The 19,648-nt window shown below is 42.5% G+C and overlaps 1 protein-coding gene across 1 annotated transcript in view; it reads left to right on the plus strand.

Annotated features, from left to right (window-relative positions):
• xylt1 (xylosyltransferase I) overlaps positions 1-18,769 on the plus strand; it is a 292,461-nt gene extending 273,692 nt beyond the window's left edge. The window contains exons 10-11 of the mRNA XM_086000811.1: positions 4,702-5,035; positions 14,588-18,769. Of these exons, the coding sequence (XP_085856937.1) occupies positions 4,702-5,035; positions 14,588-14,910 (657 nt within the window). The 3' untranslated portion in view covers positions 14,911-18,769. The remainder of the gene's footprint in view (positions 1-4,701; positions 5,036-14,587) is intronic.
• Positions 18,770-19,648: the final 879 nt, after the last annotated feature.

Genomic DNA, 19,648 nt, shown 5'->3' on the forward strand with positions numbered 1-19,648 from the left:
CCCCTCCTCCTCCTCCCCCCCCCACCCCCTCCTCCTCCTCCCCCCCCCACCCCCTCCTCCTCCTCCTCCTCCTCCTCCTCCTCCTCCCCCCCCCCACCCCCTCCTCCTCCTCCTCCTCCCCCCCCCACCCCCTCCTCCTCCTCCTCCTCCCCCCCACCCCCTCCTCCTCCTCCTCCCCCCCTCCTCCTCCTCCTCCTCCTCCTCCTCCTCTCCCACCTTCCTCCTTTTCCCTCTCAGTTATCCAAGAGCTGAACTTTCATAAGTGGAGGACAGGGGGAATCCACACGTCCTAGAAGGTGCTTCCTGCGGCCACTCTGAGAGAGTGCCCACAGAGACCAATCCAGCACTGTGACCCCCACATTCACATCTCCTGGGTGCAGTCTGGACACTGCTCAGCACCATGGCTGACTCGAAATGAACACCTAGAACATAAGCCAGCTGCAATTAATGAAGAGCTTGTGTTTGCCTTGTTGGATGTGCAAACTGCACCCTAGGCGATAATCTAAAGGGAGTGTGCAAATCAGCATAAACATAGCAGCTCAGCAGGCCGAGGAAATCGGTGCTAATATTTTAGATTTTGTTTTGAAGTGCCAGAAATAATGAATCTGCCTAATTCCTTACGTGGAATCGAGCCAAACTGGCACGCACGATTGCTCTTTGTCGTAACGAAATTCTAAAGAATGATGTAGACTCCTGAGTATCACTATTTCATGTGTAAAAAAGAAATATATTAGCTTCTTCCTTGTGTTTGCTGTAAATGACTTTCCGAGCTCTGTAGTGGCTGGTTTTCACTTCCTAGTTCTTTTGTAATGTTGAACGACTTTGTAAATTTACCAAACAGCTTTCACCAACACTATCGGAGAGCAGTTTGTTTTAAAGCTGTAGGCTCACCGGTCACTTTTTTAGGAACATAGGATCAGGAGTAGGCCATTCAGCCCCTCGAGCCTGGTCCACCATTTAATTAGATCCTGGCTGAGCTGTACCTCAACTCCATCTACCTTTGTTGCATAGTCCTCGATAACCTTGCCCAACAAAACTCTATTGATCTCAGCCTTGAAATATCAATTGACCCATCATCCACAGCCCTTTGGGGAAGAGGAGTTCCAGATTTCCACTACTCTTTTTGCGAAAAAGTGATTCCTGATTTCACTCCTAAATGCCATAGCTCTAATTTTATGATTGTGCCCTCTTGTTCTGGATTCTCCCACCAGAAGAGCTAATTTCTCTGTCCAGGGCTCCAAACACCCCTTCCAGGTGAAACAGCGATTTACTTGTACTTCTTGCAATTTAGTTTACTGTATTCGCTGCTCACGATGCGGGCTCCTCTACATTGGGGAGACCAAACGCAGATTGGGTGACCGCTTTGCGGAATGCCTCCATTCCATCCGTAAGGGGGACCCTGAGCTTCCTGTCGCTTTAATTCTCAGCTCCATTCCCACTCAGACCTCTCTGTCCTCGGCCTCTTGCATTGTTCCACTGAAGCTCAGCGGAAGTTCAAGGAACAGCACCTCATCTTTCGATTAGCCACTTTACAACCTTCTGGACTCAACATAGAGTTCCACAATTTCAGATCATAACCTCTGCCCCTATCATATGTATATTTTTCATCCACACTTTGTGTCTTTTTTTCTTCTCTCCCACATAGCAGCTGTCTTTCATTCTGCCGGCGCAATTCACACTTCATCTAGAGCCATCCTTTGTTTCTTAACCTGTCCCATTACCATCTCCTTTTGCCTTGAATATCTCTTAATGTCTCTTAACCTCTCCTGCCTTCCATCCTATCCCAGACCTTCCCTTTTGTTCTTTCATCCCTCCCCCATTTCCCAGCCTCTTCACTTGCTTAAAAATCTGTTCCATTTCCTGCTTTTTTCCAGTTCTGATGAAAGGTCATCGACCTGAAACGTTAACTCTGTTTCTCTCTTCACAGATGCTGCCTGACCTGCTGAGTATCTCCAGCATTTTCTGTTTTTATTTCAGATTTCCAGCAGCTACAGTATTTTCTTTTTGTAATTTCTCTGTATCTACCCTAACAAATCCCTGAATCATTTTAAATACTTCAATTGGATCACCCCTCAACCTTCTAAACGCAAGAGAATACAAGCCAGGTTTATGCAATTTGTCCTCAAAATTTGACCCTTTAAGTTGAGGTATCATTCTTGTGAATCTGAGCTGTCCCTCTTCTAAATCCAATACATCTTTCCCGAGGTGCGGTGCCCAAAGCTGAGCACTGTACATCAGATGGGATCTGACCAAGGCTCTGTCCAACTGAAGCATCATTTCCTCTCTTTTAAATTCCAGCCCCCTTGAGATAGAGGCCAACAGTCCATTAACATAATTACATTTTTGAATTATGACTTCTTTATGTCTTTCAAAATAATATGAATGGTTGGATGGGCTGCCAGTGGGAGATAGCAGAGTTTTCGTCTGCAGGTATGGCCTGTAGTGAACCTTTTATGCTTATGTATAAATATTCCAAAGATGCATTCTGCTACTTACACTAGATATAAGGAATATCACTTCACCAGTGACGAGAACAGAGAAAGCCCAATGTTGCAACTACCTAGACTGAAGTAAATGCTAATTTTTCTTTTCACAGCCACAAATGTGCACTTACCTAGACTGCTTGATCTGCCATTGAAAGCAATGGGTGTTGCTTCAGTGAGTCAATGTTTACAAGTGTGAGGGTTGTGAAGCCAGGTGCTTTTTTCATAACAGAAGGTATAGTCAGATATGAGAAGCAATGCCATGAACGTGTTTCAAATGAAGACCTAGTCAACCTTCCTCATTTCCTTAAACAAAAAGTGCCCGGTAAGACATCCTAAAGCTAGCTTTAGGCAATCTGAGTGGAGCAGGAGTGGGGTCAGACAGAGAGGATTCCTTGGGAAGGGATTGGAGCTGGAGCTGAGATAGGGCAGCCAGGGAGACTCCTCAAGAGAGGTGCACAGTAACAGCAGGTGTGGGGTAGCAGCAGTGACTCCTCGGGGAGAAATGTGGACTCTGAGCAGGAGAGCCCAGAAGGACTCTCTTGGAGAGGTACTGGAGTGGTCAAAGAGTCTCTTGTTTATACTCTTTAACAAAAAGAGCTAGACAAGAGCTAGACAAGACATTATAGAGCTGTCTTTCTGACATGTCTCCAAGGCAAAGTAAGTCAGTTGTTAAGTTTATTTAGGACAACCATCACTTTACTATAGAGAAGCGGTTTCTTTGTGCCTTCTGACAGAAATGCTCTATTGAAACAGCATCGTCAATGACAGCAGGTGAAAGAAGAGAGCCGGGTGAGGTTTCAGTCTTCAGTGATCTTTACAAAAGGCACTTAGGTGCAAGGCAGTCCCATTTATTGTTACAAAAGACCTGTGATTATAGAGCACATGATCCGTTACAGGATTGAAAATGAAGCTCAATGCAGGTACTGGCAAAACGCTGGCTACTAGGCTTCTCCCATTGAGTCTCCTGGCTTGGTTTCTCAGTGTGCTTACAGTCATCTTTGAAGCATATTCAAGAGTTTGTTCCAAACTTTGTGTGCTGCGTTAGAAAGGATGTTCTGTTTTATTGGACCCTCACTGCTGCCACCTGCAGCTACAGTTCTTCTTTCAGTTTAGGAGGTCGGTCAATCAAAATGGTTCTTCTGATCGTGTGGCCAGGTGCTGTCAAACTTCAGTCAGTGAGGGAAGTTGCCAGTCAAGGCTAGGACTGGCGCTCAATGTACATGAGTAGTCTTGAGGTTAGTCGAGTAACTTAATTCTGGAAATATTATCTGAGCTTCTGATTCAGATCCCTTCACCAGGGCACTTTGTTTGCCAGCAGGAATAAAATATGGACTTTGTCCTTTCCACATGGGGAATCACAGACTAAAACCATGAGCAACTTAGAATATTGAGCTCTTAATGCTTAGATTTTCTCCTGGGCCTAGACTTGGTGCTGTGGAAGTAGCATATGCCTGAACCAAGAGCTCCATGGCTGGTCCAAAATTGGTCCTTGGGCCTCATTAGCATTAGCTGCCAATGCCCGTCGCTCCTCCACAGGCAACTTGCGTGTTGGAAGTGCCGAATGTTGGGCAGCTGGCCCAAAGTTAAGTCCCTGGAGGAGGGTTGGAACCGGTACTTTGGAGTTGGGGGAAGCACTCCTGCTCCTCAGAGAGGTTTTTGTTTAAAAGGACATTTTAAAAACACTTTTACCTTCAGTTGGCCGTTGAAGAATTGTCTGTGGACCAGGCCTGATGCGTGCTCCGCATGCCGTACACTCATTTTACAATGGGGTCCTTCACTAATATATACAGGGGGCCTAACGTTTTAGGTGGCCGCCTGGGATACCTTAAAAAAAAATGGGCACGACAAATTTAGTATTGGGCCAAAAGTCTGCACAGATTGATCACAGGCTGTCGCACTGCTGAATTGGTATGCCTGAAAAATGGGTGCCAATTTCCACCCCTTACGGTTTTTAAATCTACTTAACGGGAAAGGGTGTGGTGGTAGATAAACAATTGCTGTAAAGGGAATGCCCTTCCAAGCAATGAGGTGCCATCCTGGCAGTTATGTCAGGATCGTGTCCTCCAGAGCTCACCACACCAGAGTATGCTGTGCTGTTGTCTCAATTAACCAGGTAGGCCTTTAACTATGTGCCCTTTTTTTAGTTATTTACGTTGGATGAGTTCTGGGCAATTCTTTAAATTTGAAATCTGTTTTTTACAATTTTTACTTTCAGATTGGCACAGAGTGGGATGCTAAGGAAAGAATTTTCCGCAACTACGGAGGGCTCCTTGGGCCCATGGACGAGCCTATTGGCATGCAGAAGTGGGGCAAAGGCCCCAATGCTACAGTCACTGTGGTTTGGATCGATCCGATTAATGTCATCGCAGCTACGTATGATATTCAAATTGAGTCCGGCGCAGAGTTCACTCATTACAAACCTCCGCTGAACTTACCTCTGCGACCGGGCCTGTGGACCGTTAAAGTTCTGCACCATTGGGCACCTGTGGCTGAGACCAAGTTTTTGGTTACACCGCTGACGTTCTCAAACAGACAGCCAATCAGAAAAGGTGAGTCACTTGCCCAGTAACATTGAGAGAGTAGCAGAGAGGGTGAATGTAGATGTTTAAACAGCAGAACTACCATATACAATTACATAGAATTTACAGCACAGAAACAGGCCATTCAGCCCAACTGGTCTGTGCCGGTGTTTATGCTCCACACAAGCCTCCTCCCACCCTACCTCATCTAACCCTATCTGCATATCCATCTATTCCTTTCTCCCTTATGTACTTAACTAGCTTCCCTTGAAAAGGTATCTGTGCTATTCTCCTCAACTACTCCATGTGGATATGGCAGGTATGTTTATCTGAATCGGAAAGGGTTGAGGGTTGCTAAGACTGAGAAAGTGAACAGTTTTTGCCCCCCACTTTCCAATGTTTCTCCCTCCTCTCTGGTATATGGTTCCATGGGCACTTTTCATGTGCGAGTTTCATTGGGAAGTGTTGGCAGGCTGTCTGACTGTGGAATACACCACAGCTGAACCTGATCATGACTGCACCTGATGCCCACTGACAGCAGGAGTCACTGGACAGCAAGCGGGTATAAATGTTTCCTCTCTCTGGCCTGGAGGTATTGAGGCCAATGGTAGCATTCCTACTCCGAATCAAACTGGTGATTTTCAGGTCGGCATTGTTTACACACTAGCCACTAGTGTTCTCCAGTGCTCAAGTTGACTGCTGTCTTCAATTGTAAGATAAATGAAGAGATCGGTTACTGTCTATAATAGGTTCTAAAGTTTTCCCCACACAACGATTCCGTTACAAGACACAACTATAGCTTGAGTAGAGTGTAGCACGGATAGAAACACCACTTCAATCTTAGCTCACCACAGATATCAAGGACTGGACAGGACCCACTTAAATGTACTGTTAACAAGCACTTTGTTTAAACCACATCTACACATGCAAAGTGCAATAGTCAATTTAACCATCACAGACCTAGCAATAAAAATCACTTCCTAAAATGATAGTAATGGCAAAAGCATAATAAAGATTGAATGTTCATTATAACCTTGATTAGTATCTATTTCAATACTTGCTTTGCAAAATTTTTTTATTTTATTTTAAATTGCTTTGCAAAATTAATGTTTGTAGTCAAAATGGGACGATAGCAATCACACTTTCAACATCAATGCTATAACTTGGATGACAGTATAAAGATCTTCAACTTGTTCAATCCGATGATAGATTAACTGATGTATGGAAACCGTTCACTTTCTCTGTTCTGATTGAAGCTCTGGAGTGTGACTTTGGAAAGAGTCAGCAGTTGTGTTTTTCTATGCTTCACTTCTAATCTTCTATTCCTATCATCGGTTTCTTCTTGATTCCATTGTTCCTTATTTCCTACCTTTTCTGTTATTTATTTTTCCATCTCTTCACACTTTAACATTTGAAGTATAATCATGCACAGACTGAAATACCTTAACTTGCCACAGCTGAAGCATTACCAGAAGCAATCTGAACCCAATCTGCCTTTGTCAATGTTATTCTACCCAGCTAAAACTAAACAAACATCCTTCAATTGGAACCATCCAATTAACTTAATAGGATTCTCCACATCTGCACTTAATCAAAAGTGAGCAAACTTGCCTCCTATTGATGATCTGATGTGCACAAGATTTAAGTATCCAACACAATTTACCAGTAAAGAACCACTCCCCCAAATCCCTCCCCCGCTTTGTACAACTTCACTCATTGAATTATCAAACTATCTTCTGTTAATAATATCCTGTATAGTGTAGAATTTACTGTGACTTTTCCTACACAGTCAGTCAATAGTGTACTACAAAAATCTTCAGGATGCAGAGGAGCAGAAGGAATCTGGGATTGAGTTGAGGAAGAACAGAAAAAGATTAGGATTGAGATGAGGAATGGGAGATGATTGAGTGACTGAGAATGGAGAAGCCCTAAATCTTGGCTCACGCTGAGATTGAATGCCTCCTACATGCGCTATCTTGGTGGGCTGTGCCACATTGAATAGTGGCCCTCAAATGCCACAGGACTTCTCCTGGTCTCCCATCGTAACCTCAGTGGGAGACGATGCAAACCCCAGAGAAATGGTGTAAACGGCCATTTTCAACTGGTCACGCCACTTCTTTGGTATTTGTGCTGGTCTCGCACCAAAGTTTCGGCAGGACATTCCAATAGAATTTCCAGACCAGTGTACTTACAGTGCAACAAATAGCTGTCAAATCCTGATTTTTTAAATATAATGTAACCTAATTTGACACAAGTTTCAGCACAATTCAGAAGAAGCAGAAGACTACATTGTTAATACACTGTTACCTATCTAACCTCATATGCCCTAAGAGTACAGAAGTAGTTTCCAGACATTTGTAACCCATGGTCTAGAAGTACCAAGGAGCTGAATTGGGCCTCTGTCTAACCACTGATAGTACTTGCAATGCTAGGAAAGAAAGTAGTGCACAGGGCAGTAGTTTTGTTATTATTGAAGTAAAGATATGGACATGTAGAAAACACTGGACTGAAACACTAATGACATGTTTCGAGGTGAACCTCTTTGGAGCTGGCATTGTGTTATACATTCTCAAAATGAAAATTTTATAAACCATATGAAGCGCTTTTTTTCTACTGAAGTTTGAAAGGAATCTCAACTAAGCTGCCTCTGTCTGTATGTCAGTGAGTCCAGGATAGTGTTGAGTAACTTGTGTATGAAAGGAAATTATTGTTCTAGCAACCAATCTCATATTACAGTGACGCCATGTACAGGGGGCATGAACTGCATCATTAAAATGTGAATTATGTTCCTGTTTATCAGGTTTCCAAAACATTTCAAGTACACTTCAGGTTTGACCATGCCATGTTTAAATGTACCTTAATTTAGTCTGAGATTGATGGTTCTCAGTCACTTCCAGCCTATTTAGAATAAATGTTAAACTCTGTTTGATATAGCCCTGTAATGGGGCTGGGAAAGTAGCACTGACTTTAGTTAGTAATCAGTGTAAGAATTAGGTAGGCTGTTTATTGGCACTGAAAGGATACTGGCAAACAGGTTGCATATGAAGTAATATGCATGAGAACAAACTGCAGCATAAGAGAGCGAGAGAACCCTGTTAAACCAGTTCACTATTTCACTAAAACTGAGGATCCTCGGTAGAGCTATGGAACGCTGAGGTTAGCTGGTTACATTTCCAAAGTGCAATACCAAATATTTTAATTATTTGTTCTGCAAATAACTTTTATTAATACAAAAAGTAATTTGTTGCTGCCTTCACCCTCATTAGGAACAGGTTTAACAAGCATGGAGGAACTATAAGGTTCACTGGTATGAATGTAAATTCTAAGCTGGCGCAGTGATGATGGGCTGAGGTTTAGGCGCTTTGTTGGTGCAGCGTAACGGGTACTTAGCTGCGATGTGGCTGCACTGTACTTGACTTTGGAGCACTCCAAACTAATACTGGGTGCCAAGATTGGTGTCAAGTGTTCTCCTCTCAGCACTCTCAACCCTTACCTTGTTGAACACAAAAATGCACCAACAAAGCCGCTTTGAAATTTCCAATCAGCTGTAAGTCGTTTATAATAGAAATTGAAAATTAGCAAGTTGCATTCCATATAACTATCAATATCAAGTATTTTCTTTAGAAATTTGACAGTTAAAATGGGAATTTGAGATGCCAGTGGTTTATGATTAAAACATAAGACAGCATGTTCATCAGATCTTGCTTCAATCCATCTTAAGATGGACAGGGCTGTGTGCTGAATCAAAAATCACTTCATTAAGTTTGTTAAAATTGAAACAAAGCCAGCATCAACCACAATCTTGGCTATTTAGACTTTTAAAATGACAATTTGTTATTGCAAAATATCTTTGCCAGGTGGCACAGGTAACGAGTAAAGTTATATAGGAACGGAAAGAAGGTCATTCAGCCAATTGAGCCTGTTCTGCCATTTTTGTTAACATTGCAACTCGATCTTTTTAATTCCATATTGCTGTCTTTTTTCCATATCTCTCAATAGCCATACTTGCAGGTACCAACATCCCTTTAAACTCCTCAACTCCCCTTGCATCAATTACCTTCTGGGGCACCATGTTCCACATTCTCCAACTCTTTTTGTGAAGAAGCTTTTGCCTGAATTCACCTTTAGCTGGCTTAGCATGCATTCCAACATTTTGTCTGCTTGTTGAGGATTCCTGTACCAGATTGAATAGTCGTCCACAATCTACCCTATCAATTCCCTTCATTTTAATTTATACACCTCAATTGAATCGCCCCTTAACCTCCTCATGTCCAAGAATATGACCCAAGTTTCCTCAGCCTCTCATCATTGTGATTCAGTCCCTTCATTCCTGGTCTCATCCTGGTGAATTGTCACTGGATATTCTCCAAGGCCAGTATACCCTTCCTAAGGGAGGGGGTGTCCAGAACAGATCACAGTATTCCAAGTGAGGTCTGACCCAGCGCTCTGTATCACTGCAGTAGTACTTTATTACTTTTAGATTCTGAATCGCTTGTGATGAAGCCCGGCATCCTATTCGCCTTTTTGATTGTTTTTTTGCACCTGTGAGCCAACTTTTAATGACTCCTGCCCCTGTATTCCTGAATCCCTTTGCTCAGCTACCCCCCTCCATCGTGATTCCACATTTCAATTATACTCCATTTGCATTCTTATGTCCAGAGTGTACTACCTTAAACTGTAATGACAGCTGTTCTGCCAACTTACTTAAATCTTTTTGAAATGTTATGCATTCTTCTTCACAACTCACAATATCTTTTAGCTTAGAATCATCTATAACATGGTTATACTCTGTGCCCCACCCCCATTCACATTCAGTTCATTTCTCTCTAACCTGGACCCCAGCACTGATCCCTGTGGCACACTACTCGTCACTGCCCACCAATCCAAGAATATCGCTTTCATCCCAACCCTCTGTCTCCTAACTCCCAACTAGTTTCCTATCCATGCCGCAAGCTTCCTTTTAACACCATGGTGCTCAGTTTTAGCTAGCAATATATTCTGGGCTGCTTTATCAATTGCCTTCTGAAAAACCATTTACGTGGCATTCATTGGTCCTCCTCTGTCCATCACCTCTGTAGCTCTATTAAAGAACTCTGTTAGATTAGGTGGGGATGACCCACTTTTCATAAAACCATGCTGAATCTCCCCAGTCAGTTACAACATTTCCCAGTGCTCACTTGTTCTATCCCCAATTCTAATACTTAGAATTAAAAAAAACAATTCCCTCCCCCTGCAATTCTTCCCTCATCCTCTCCTGAAGGTGTTAACTTTGCTGGGGTTCAGTTTTACACGTGCCAGTCACCCTCTGATACTGCACTCAAGTGGCCATTGTTCATGCCCCGGCGGTGCATGTTGGCAGTCGGATTGACAATATCAGGCATCACAGTTAGGACTGTACCTGTCATCACTCGACATACATACACAGATCTTTGTAGTAGTGATTGCTGAATAGTGATCAGCAATGGAAACCTTGGCTGAATTGTCCCCTTTGTAACCTAAGGCGTGTTGAAGCTCATCTATAGCTGCGCCATCTGAGATTTGCGAATTTGGACCAAATCTGGACCCTTCCTGGTCTGTATGGCAAACTTAGCCACTGGGGGAATAAGAAGATTCTGTTGGTGTTTATTTCTCCATTGCCTTTTGCCATGGCAACAGAGTTCGCCTCTTCTTAATCGCATGTGCATTTGTTTTAAAAGTTGGCCTGACTGCTGTTGAAACTGCTCTGTGTTAGGACCAGGGTGATTTCAAAGCAGCAGGTCTGTTAGCTGGCACTGGAAAACCACTTGGTATAAATGGGGTATTCATGTCAAGACTATCGCTGGGCAGTAAGACACGAGTTAATCACTTTATTGATCTCGATGCTCGTGTTAAAATATTAGATGCTTAAGATGGAAACAGATGAAACACTAGTTCAATGTAATGAGTTTGACTCCGAGCTGCTCGTTTGATTGATCATTTTTGTTTGCTCAATCTGAGCAGTTGAAGCATTGAACAAAAACATCACAAGTGTTTTTCACAAGTGCTATTTATAATCTGCCCTACCGTCTGTGATTGTTAAAGGTTTCTACATTTATTCATTATGTGCAACACGGTTGTCAGTTTGAACCAGAAGTATAACAGAACCAATCTATTTGGCTTCAGTGCTTCAAACATACCCAGTACCTAATGTCTTGTAGCTTCGACAACTAATGCAGGTGGAATAGAACAAACCAGCAGCCAGCAGAGATGAAACAGCAATCAGCACAGTCAAGATTATAGGCAGCAAGAATTGGGCACTTTGAAGCTAGCACCTTAGTTTAAAAGCCAAGAAGAAGAATTAAAGCTTGTTAAAATGTCTCCCCTAATCTCGCTTTCCCAATTTTAAATTGCAATTTGCCATGGGGAGTGGAGGAACACTCTGACCAAAAAATGTAGTAACTAGAGCTAAGAATCCAGACTTTGGCTTCGATGGAGTTCAAATGGCCAATGTGAATTACTTTGCTCTCTGAAGTCCTTACCCGAATCATCACAAATACACTTCAATTCAAGGTCATTTTTTACTCTTTAAAAAAAAAATTGAATAATCCAATTATTTAAATTAAACAGCATAACACAGCAAAGTAGGAATTTAGTGCTATAAATTGAATTATCAGATCATTTCAATTAATAAAGAACTTGTCTTTATATAGTGTCATTCATGTACTCAGAACATCCTAAACTGCTTCACAGCCAATAGAGTAATTTTGAAGTGTAGTCACTGTTGTAATGTAGGGAAACTTGACAGTCAAGTTGTGCACAACAAGTTCCCACAAACAGCAATGAGATAAATGACCAGATAATTTGCATTAATGGTGTTGGTTGAGGGATAATTGTTGGCCGAGACACTGGGAAAACATCCCCCGTTCTTCTTATGGATAGTGCCATGGGATCCCATCTGAGAGGGCAAATGGCCTCAGTTTAACATCTCATCTAAAAGACAGCGGCCTAGAAATTGAGTTTTGGCGCTGCCAGGGCTTTAGCGCCGGAAGTTAGTGCCGGAGCTAAGTCGCGCTGGTCAGGCCCAAAATTCACTGGTTCTGCGCCCAAACGGCTGCCGGCGCTGCTGAAAGCTGTTAGTGCCTGAAAACTGGCGCTATGCGCTGAATTTCGGCGCTATTCCGGCGCTGCGGCGCCCGCTGCGGTGCGGCAGGTTCGGGAAGTGCAGGCCTCCTCCTTCCCTTAAGGAGGAGCTGCCTGCACCCGGCCGCGGCCCGCGATAATCTTATTAAAAATGAGCCCGGCACCTCGGACAAGTGCCGGGCTTGCTTCTGTTCCGGGGGGGGGGGGGGGGGGGGAAGTCCGGGGAGGGAGCTGCGGCCAGGCGGGCGGCAGGAAAGCGGCCGGCCGCCGCGGGGCCTTTAATGCGCCGGCGCAAACTTGTGCAAGGCACCTCTGCCAGAACGTTGCTTGCGGCTGCCACGGGCGAGGCGGCCGCAAGTCAATTTCGGCGCTGGGGCCCGTCACCACGGCAACCGGGACGCTGCGCACACCGATGACGTCATCGGTGCCGGCGCAGCGCTACCGGTCTACCGCGGCGGAAGGGCCCCAGGCAATTTAGGCGCCGGCGCCAATTGCAGCGCTAGGCCCTCTAGCGCCACAAAATCGGCGCTAAGGGCACTGAATTTCTAGGCCAGCATCTCTGACAGTGCAGCACTCCTTCAGTACTGCACTGAAATGGCAGCCTGGATTATGTGTTCAAGTCTCTGGAATGGGATTTGAACCCACAATATTCTGACTCAGATGTGAGAGTGCTGCCAGTTGACACTAAGCAGCTTCCACTCAAGGGGCGTAAACTGTACATGGACTGGACCATCTCTAGCTGAAGCTCTAAATTCTCTGTCCCACTGGCACTTCTTTAACTGTAAAGCCACAACCGTTGGGAGATCCCAGCGTTCATTTTCATCACCCCACTTCCCGCCACCACCTTGCTGCATGTGGTGCAATGCCACCTGGTGAGCGCACAAGCGAAGAAGGTAACAGGCCAAATGGGGAGAGGTTAGAACAGTTTGAGTAGAAGCACATCAGAGTTGAGCGTGTGTTTCAACGAACAGCAGTGATTCAAAGGCAGTCACAGTGGAATATTTCAGTTTGACCCTGATATCCCCACTGTAGGGAAAGAAAGCAGTCATGGCCTCGGAGAAGTGTGATGGTGGCCACAGGAATAGTAATGGCTTTGGGCAGTGATCCACCAATTGGTGTGGGAGCAAGAAACTGTGGGGGAGAATTTCTGTGGGGGTTCTCCTGTCGTAAAAAGAGTTGTGGAAACCCCAGGAAAGCTGTGAAAACAGAATTAATGCCATTTTTCTGAGGTGTCTACAGCTCTTCTGAAGTTATGGGAGCACCCCCACAGAAATTCACTGTGACGGAATATGGTGGAAGGTGAATTGAGCAGTTTTTCTGTTAGTCAGTCACTGGGTAGCACATCATAGCAACTCTTCATTGGGTTGCAACAGTTTGAAGAATCTAGTGAACCACGGGATATAAATCATATGTTGGATTATATTTCCTCTCAACTTTTGACCGTGTGAAGATATTTTTTGAGAGGGGTGAGAGGAGGAGGCGAGAATGGTACAAGACATCCTTTCACACAAAAGTTGTTGAAAATGCATATACAAATGGTGCCGTCAATTGGAAATTCAGGCTGTTTAATAATTTGGGATATTTGGTTACTACGTCATTTCAGCTGAAATCGTAACCAAAGAAAGTGAGATGCAGGGAAAACAATCATCTGATAAAGATTTGAGGTGAAACCTTTGTCAACAGAGGTATGGACTGATGCCACCTTGGTTGGAATTGCCCCCAAGCCCCTCTTTCCCCCTCTTGAGCCTTGTTGAATTGGATTAGGAAGAGCCCAATTTAAACTTAACAATAGAATAGCATTGGTGGAAAAACAAGCTGTGTGTGAATAAGGTGAGAGAGCTGTCAGTTGTAGACATTGATGCGATCAGTGAGGTAGAAAGAAATACCGGACAAAGCTTTCAGTGTTCGACATTGAGAACAAACCAATCCTGAGGGTCCACAGCTGAATGACCAAGCTGGGGGAATTCCATTGAATTTACACCATTCTAACTACAACCAAATTCATTAACAAACTGTGCTTTGAAATTAATTGGAGTTCCCATTTATTTTCAGTAACAAAACTAAAAGTAAATGAAATGTGTAATTATTAATGGCTGCCACAGTAGCTTGTTGATGTTTAAACACAAACCTCTGCTGTGTAATCCCAAGAGCTGAACTTTAGTGTTACAACTGGAATAATAGATTACTGCTGCAGTTTAATTTGTGTGTGTGTGCGTAGTCTGTGTACGCGTGTGTAAAAGGTTTCCTTAAAAGGAAGCTGATTCTGCTGCGTTTTATAGGTCTACCGTCACATAATATGAAATCAAATCGACCATACAAATAAAGTGAACTAAAGGCTGGTGGATTTTAATTATTGAAGGCATGAAATGATGCACTATAATCAAAAGCAATTATATTTATGATCACTTTTGCAAAGTACTATAGAAATTTTGTTTAAGTGTTTGCAGATGTTTCAATGAGCATTTTTTTCCTCTTATTTTCCAGAGGAAGCACTCAAGTTACACAGTGGTCCACCTAAGAATGCCTACATGGAGCAGAGCTTCCAGGGCCTGAATAACGCCCTGAATATACACACGACTCCCGGCCAAATGGAACAGGCAAAGCACAATGCAGCGCTCACAGGCTCACAGCTGCAGAACTGGGTGGATCCCATGGTGAACAGCTTGTGGTCAGCTGTGGATATTTGTGCCAGCGGCCCCACCTCTTGCCCGGTCATGCAGTCCTGCAGCCAAACAACCTGGAGTTCCCAGAGTCCGGACCCCAAATCGGAACTGGGGCCCATCAAAGCGAACGGGCGTTTGAGGTAGCACCTAATGTACCCCCGAGTCATCGTAAAAACACAAATTGCCTGATAGTGGGATCAGTTTCTGCAGTTGGGTCTCTCGCTTAGTTCTTAGCAACAGTTCCAGGATGTCTTCATACAATGGTGGCAAAGCTAGAGCAGTGCATTTAAACGTGAAGACAGCGATATTCACAGAAGGAAACAGTGTTAGCTGTGCTGGCACTGTGAAAGCAACGATCGTATTATCATGTACTAAACAACGTCTAGAAGGAAAATTTAGCACTCTTATTTATTTAAACATTTTAGTCAGTGACTAATGAGTAGATGCTGCTTTTGCAGCTTGGTATCTATATCCTACTACTAATCTGCCTTTATTAACAAAGGCCTGTGCCCAGACTTCCTACCTTCTTTATCTGTACCTGACCTAAAAGCTGTAGAGGTCTTAAAGCTTCTGTCAACAGGACTATTTAAATTGGAATATAATTGTTGCACCTACAGTAAAAGAAGAGAGCCAGCTCCCCTCAATGGGTCGTAATGCTGAAACGGTGTTCTCAGCACTGACTATTCCAAGTACATTGCCGATGATCTGAGCATTATACTGCAGCCAGGGCTCTGAAGCGGATTCAGAAAATGATGTAGGTTAAAATCATCACCACATCAGCAACCCCAAAGCAATTACTTGAGTTCATTAATACTAAGGTTTTTAGGGACCATTCCTCGTTTTCATGCCAGCGATATAACACTTTTTAAATTATTTAGATCATACATTCCTTTTTAAAGTTATAGTTTTTTTTAAGCTTACTGTTTAACAAATTTTGCAAAAAAAAAATTAATGACATTGCACTTTCAATGAAAAAGCTTATCGAACATCGCACCAGAAATGTGTTTTTTTTAATTCAAAACCTAAGGGTCAAATATTCAACGTGGCTAAAAATGTAGCCACTCCAATTAAATTCTTTTACTTTTTTATATTTATATTATTATTAGGACATCACTTGAGGTGCTACATCTTGTCCCATCCATGCACAGTTTGCATAATCGTAGTTCTTTGATTTGAATCGTGAGCTGGGGGTTGCTAATTGTATTAAAGATCCCAGGTCTTTTGAACATTCAGTGTCATACACATATCTCAGCAGGTTAAGCTACTGTCTAAGGGGCTTTTCCAGTAATAGGCAGTCTGGCACCCTTGCTCATTTACTTCATCTCACTGGAGCAAATTAGGTCACTGCAAATATTAGTCTGAATATCAGATGGGCCCCTCTCCCATTTTAACTTGAACTGTATAGGTCGGTCAGTATTTCTGTTAACAACTTATATGTGTAAGTAATTTAACTTTAAATGTTGAATGGATTCAGAGTTACATTTTACCATAAGCTTTGCCTCACCCAAACTACTTATTTCCTACTTCGATTTAAGTATTTCTCAGCATATTTCACTCAAAATCTATGTTGGATCTACAATACAGAATGCTCCAAATGAAGAACTGAGGGTTAAACCATGACGTTGTGGACTCCCCATGACAATAGCAATTGCTAAACCCCTTGGATGGCAAAGGGTTTACAGTTGCTCCGAATCGCAGCATCCTCCTCCTTAGCAGCAGCTTTGCGGCAAAGGAAAAATGACAAATGACTAAAGTCAAAATGGAAAATGCTGCCAGTGCACAGCAGGTCAGTCAGCTTGTGGGAGGGAACAATTGGTTCTCAGTTGGGGTTTACCAAGGCTCTGTTGAAGGGTGCCACTTGAAACATCCATCTACCTTCCTTCTTACAAGCTAATTAACCTCCAGTGCATTTCAAACATTTTTACCTCTTTATTCCAGATTTCCATCTTTGGCAGTTTTTTTTGTGTGTAATCACTATAATTACTGAAACGAATAGCTCAGATGATGGGGCAAGGAGCAGGCTTTCTGCACCATTCCAATGCAGCACCTGATTGATAGTTATTCAGCTGATCTGATGGCCCCAGTCATGAATTTGTTCAAGAATCTGACTATAAACAGGACTTGTCTGATGATGAGAGAAAATGGCGGTTTTAATGGTGAGAGAGAAGATAGAAGGCCCATGGTCAGGGTTCCAGCCCTCACGGACCCTGCCTCAGCCACAATAGGTTAGCAATGTTAGTATTTTCTAGAATTTGTAGAATTGTCAGCTAACCAATTTTTAAAAAAAAAATAGCTTCTGGTCATTTTATTGTAATAATTAATGTATCTGTAGCCCAGTTGGTAAACGATAATTATCTCTGCCTGAGAGGTATTGAGTTCATACAGTGCTTTCTATTTGTTCACATCAATGGTTGTGAATGAACACAAGCTGACAGTTTGAGGAACAAGAAAATCTAGACGTAAGTGTTAGACGTGGGGGCACAAATAATTAATAATTTGGGAGCAGCGAGGCCGAAAATGCAACAAATCCATTTCAAGGGATCAAAGAGGGATTTCATTAGTGGGTTTTTTATGGGGCGCTTTAACCTGCCCTCAGTCACTGAAAGGGAAAAGCTTTAAAAAAAAAAGAAATCCACTTTGTGTATCCCAGACTGTAAAGGGTTGAATATTGGCCTGACTTCAAGTTTTCTGCAGCATTTATTTTGAATGCAAACTAACTGACTGTATTCCCCGAGGCACCATCATCCAAGAATCAGCCTTTGATATGTACACAGCAGGAACTCTTTTCCAATTTGTGCAATTTATCTAAATGTGCAAGTTAAAAACATCAAGTTGGACGAGTAAATTTCACAGCTGAGTGAACAGAGTCTTATCCAAAGTCGCCTTTTTTTTTGTGGTGGGGGGCAGGGGAAGGAATTCATGAAATTGTTCCCCAGCTGTCCATTTTCAACTCTATGTGCCGTTGATGCCCATGCATTAATTATCATGAAGCTGTTAGCTCAATGCCTTCTCCCTCCTGTGCTGATGGGGTGCTGCCACGGGGTGCTACCTCCCGCATATGGGAGCATATTTTACCTGACATCGTGGGTACTGGCAATATCTTCTGAGCCTGTTTCACCTGAGCTGAATGTATGATCTATGCAAACTGTTCCTTGTCGCGAGAACTCGACACGATTGACGTTAAACTTGCCAAATAAACTGCAAGATACTGTACAGATGTCTCTGATAACAGAGCGAACATTTAGGTGCTGTTCACTGCACCGTATTTGTAAAATTGTCACGTATTTTGTTCAACGGGCTTTGTTAGTCACAGTTAGGTCAATTCTTGCCCAAAGACCGCAGTAAAAGGTCTTTGCGTTATTAAAGGTACACTTGTTAAATGTCAACAAATGTGTGACTGTCAGATAGTCAGTGCTGGCTTATTTCTTTGCCTCTCCTGATAAATTAGTGATCACACCCTCATTTTAAAAGAATGAAGACTACCGTTTGGAGTTTAAAAAATGATGGCTATTTTATTATAGATCCAAATATGCATTAAAAAAAACCTGTAAAAAAAAAAATTATTATTATTTTATAAACCGAACATGTATATACAATGAAAGGAGGACTAATTCCGATATGCAGCACATTGAAAGATGTAGATATTTTGTTATTTATTTAAAGTAATAAAATATTTTATGAGGTTTAAAAATGTGTTTAATTTGACCGTTAGATCAAAGTTCTGAAAGCCAGTATGTAGAATGTTATATTCAGCAAATATTGCACTAGCTGTTTTGCACCCACTTGCCCTTCTATTAGCAGAGAGAAAAAGAAACACAGAAATTGTGCCTTAGCTGCCTTCTGGTCTGAGGAAGTCTGCTTTTGTCTGACAAAGCAAGTTTTTGCAGATTGTCAACAGTTGTATTAAATGCTGTATCATACCAAAAAACTGCTGTTGTATATAGATGCCTTCTGTCATATTGTGTTTTTGATTGCAGAATTTTAAAATACAAAAAAACAAAGATTTGTGTCTTGTCTATTTTTTTATGAACATATATATTAAAGTTGTTTTACTCGGCTTCCACGCTACACTCGAGGTGTGGGACTTATCTGTGCTGTCACTCAGTCTAAGACCTCAGCCGCATCCAGTATTCTCTTCAACATTAATCGGCTTTTTGCCTTTGGAATTTCAAATAAGACACAAACCCCATCCAAGCTCCGCTTTTGAATCGGGTATAAGCGTCTTTTTTACAAACGCACAGAGTATAAGGTACAAATTTAATCAATTGGAGGCACAAATTCAACTTGGAGGATATGACATGATGGCCATTACTGAGACGCGGCTACAAGGCGGTCAGGACTGGGAATTAAATATACCAGGATATAAGGTCTAACAGGGCAAATGGCAGAGGGAGAGGAGTAGCCTTCGTGATTAAGGATGAAATCACTTCAATGATAAGAGAGGATATAATTAGAGGTAAGCAGACAGTGGAGACTTTATGGGTAGAATTAAATAGAAAAGGATTTAAGACTGTAGTGGGAGTTGTGTAGAGGCCCCCTGGTAGCAGCTGTGAAGTGGTAGAATGTATAAATGCAGATTAGACAAGCATGTAGCAAACACAGATTGATTTTAATTGGGGATTTTAACTTTCATATAGATTAGGATAATCAGACTACCTCATGCCAGAAAGGTAATGAATTTCTTGAGTATGTTCTGGATAATTTTCTGTAACAATATGTCGCTGGCCATATTAGATTTAGTAATGAGTCAGATTTAGTTAACAGTTTAACGGTGCATGAACATTTATCTGATAGCGATCACAGTATAATCGAGTTCAATGTAGTGTTTGAAAGGGAAAAACGCGGAACAACTATTAAGAGTCGAGATGTAGGTAAGACTGAC

Source organism: Somniosus microcephalus, chromosome 11 (genome assembly GCF_052327205.1).
Source record: "Somniosus microcephalus isolate GS21.2 chromosome 11, FLI_Smic_1.0, whole genome shotgun sequence".
In the NCBI taxonomy this organism is placed as follows: domain Eukaryota; kingdom Metazoa; phylum Chordata; class Chondrichthyes; order Squaliformes; family Somniosidae; genus Somniosus; species Somniosus microcephalus.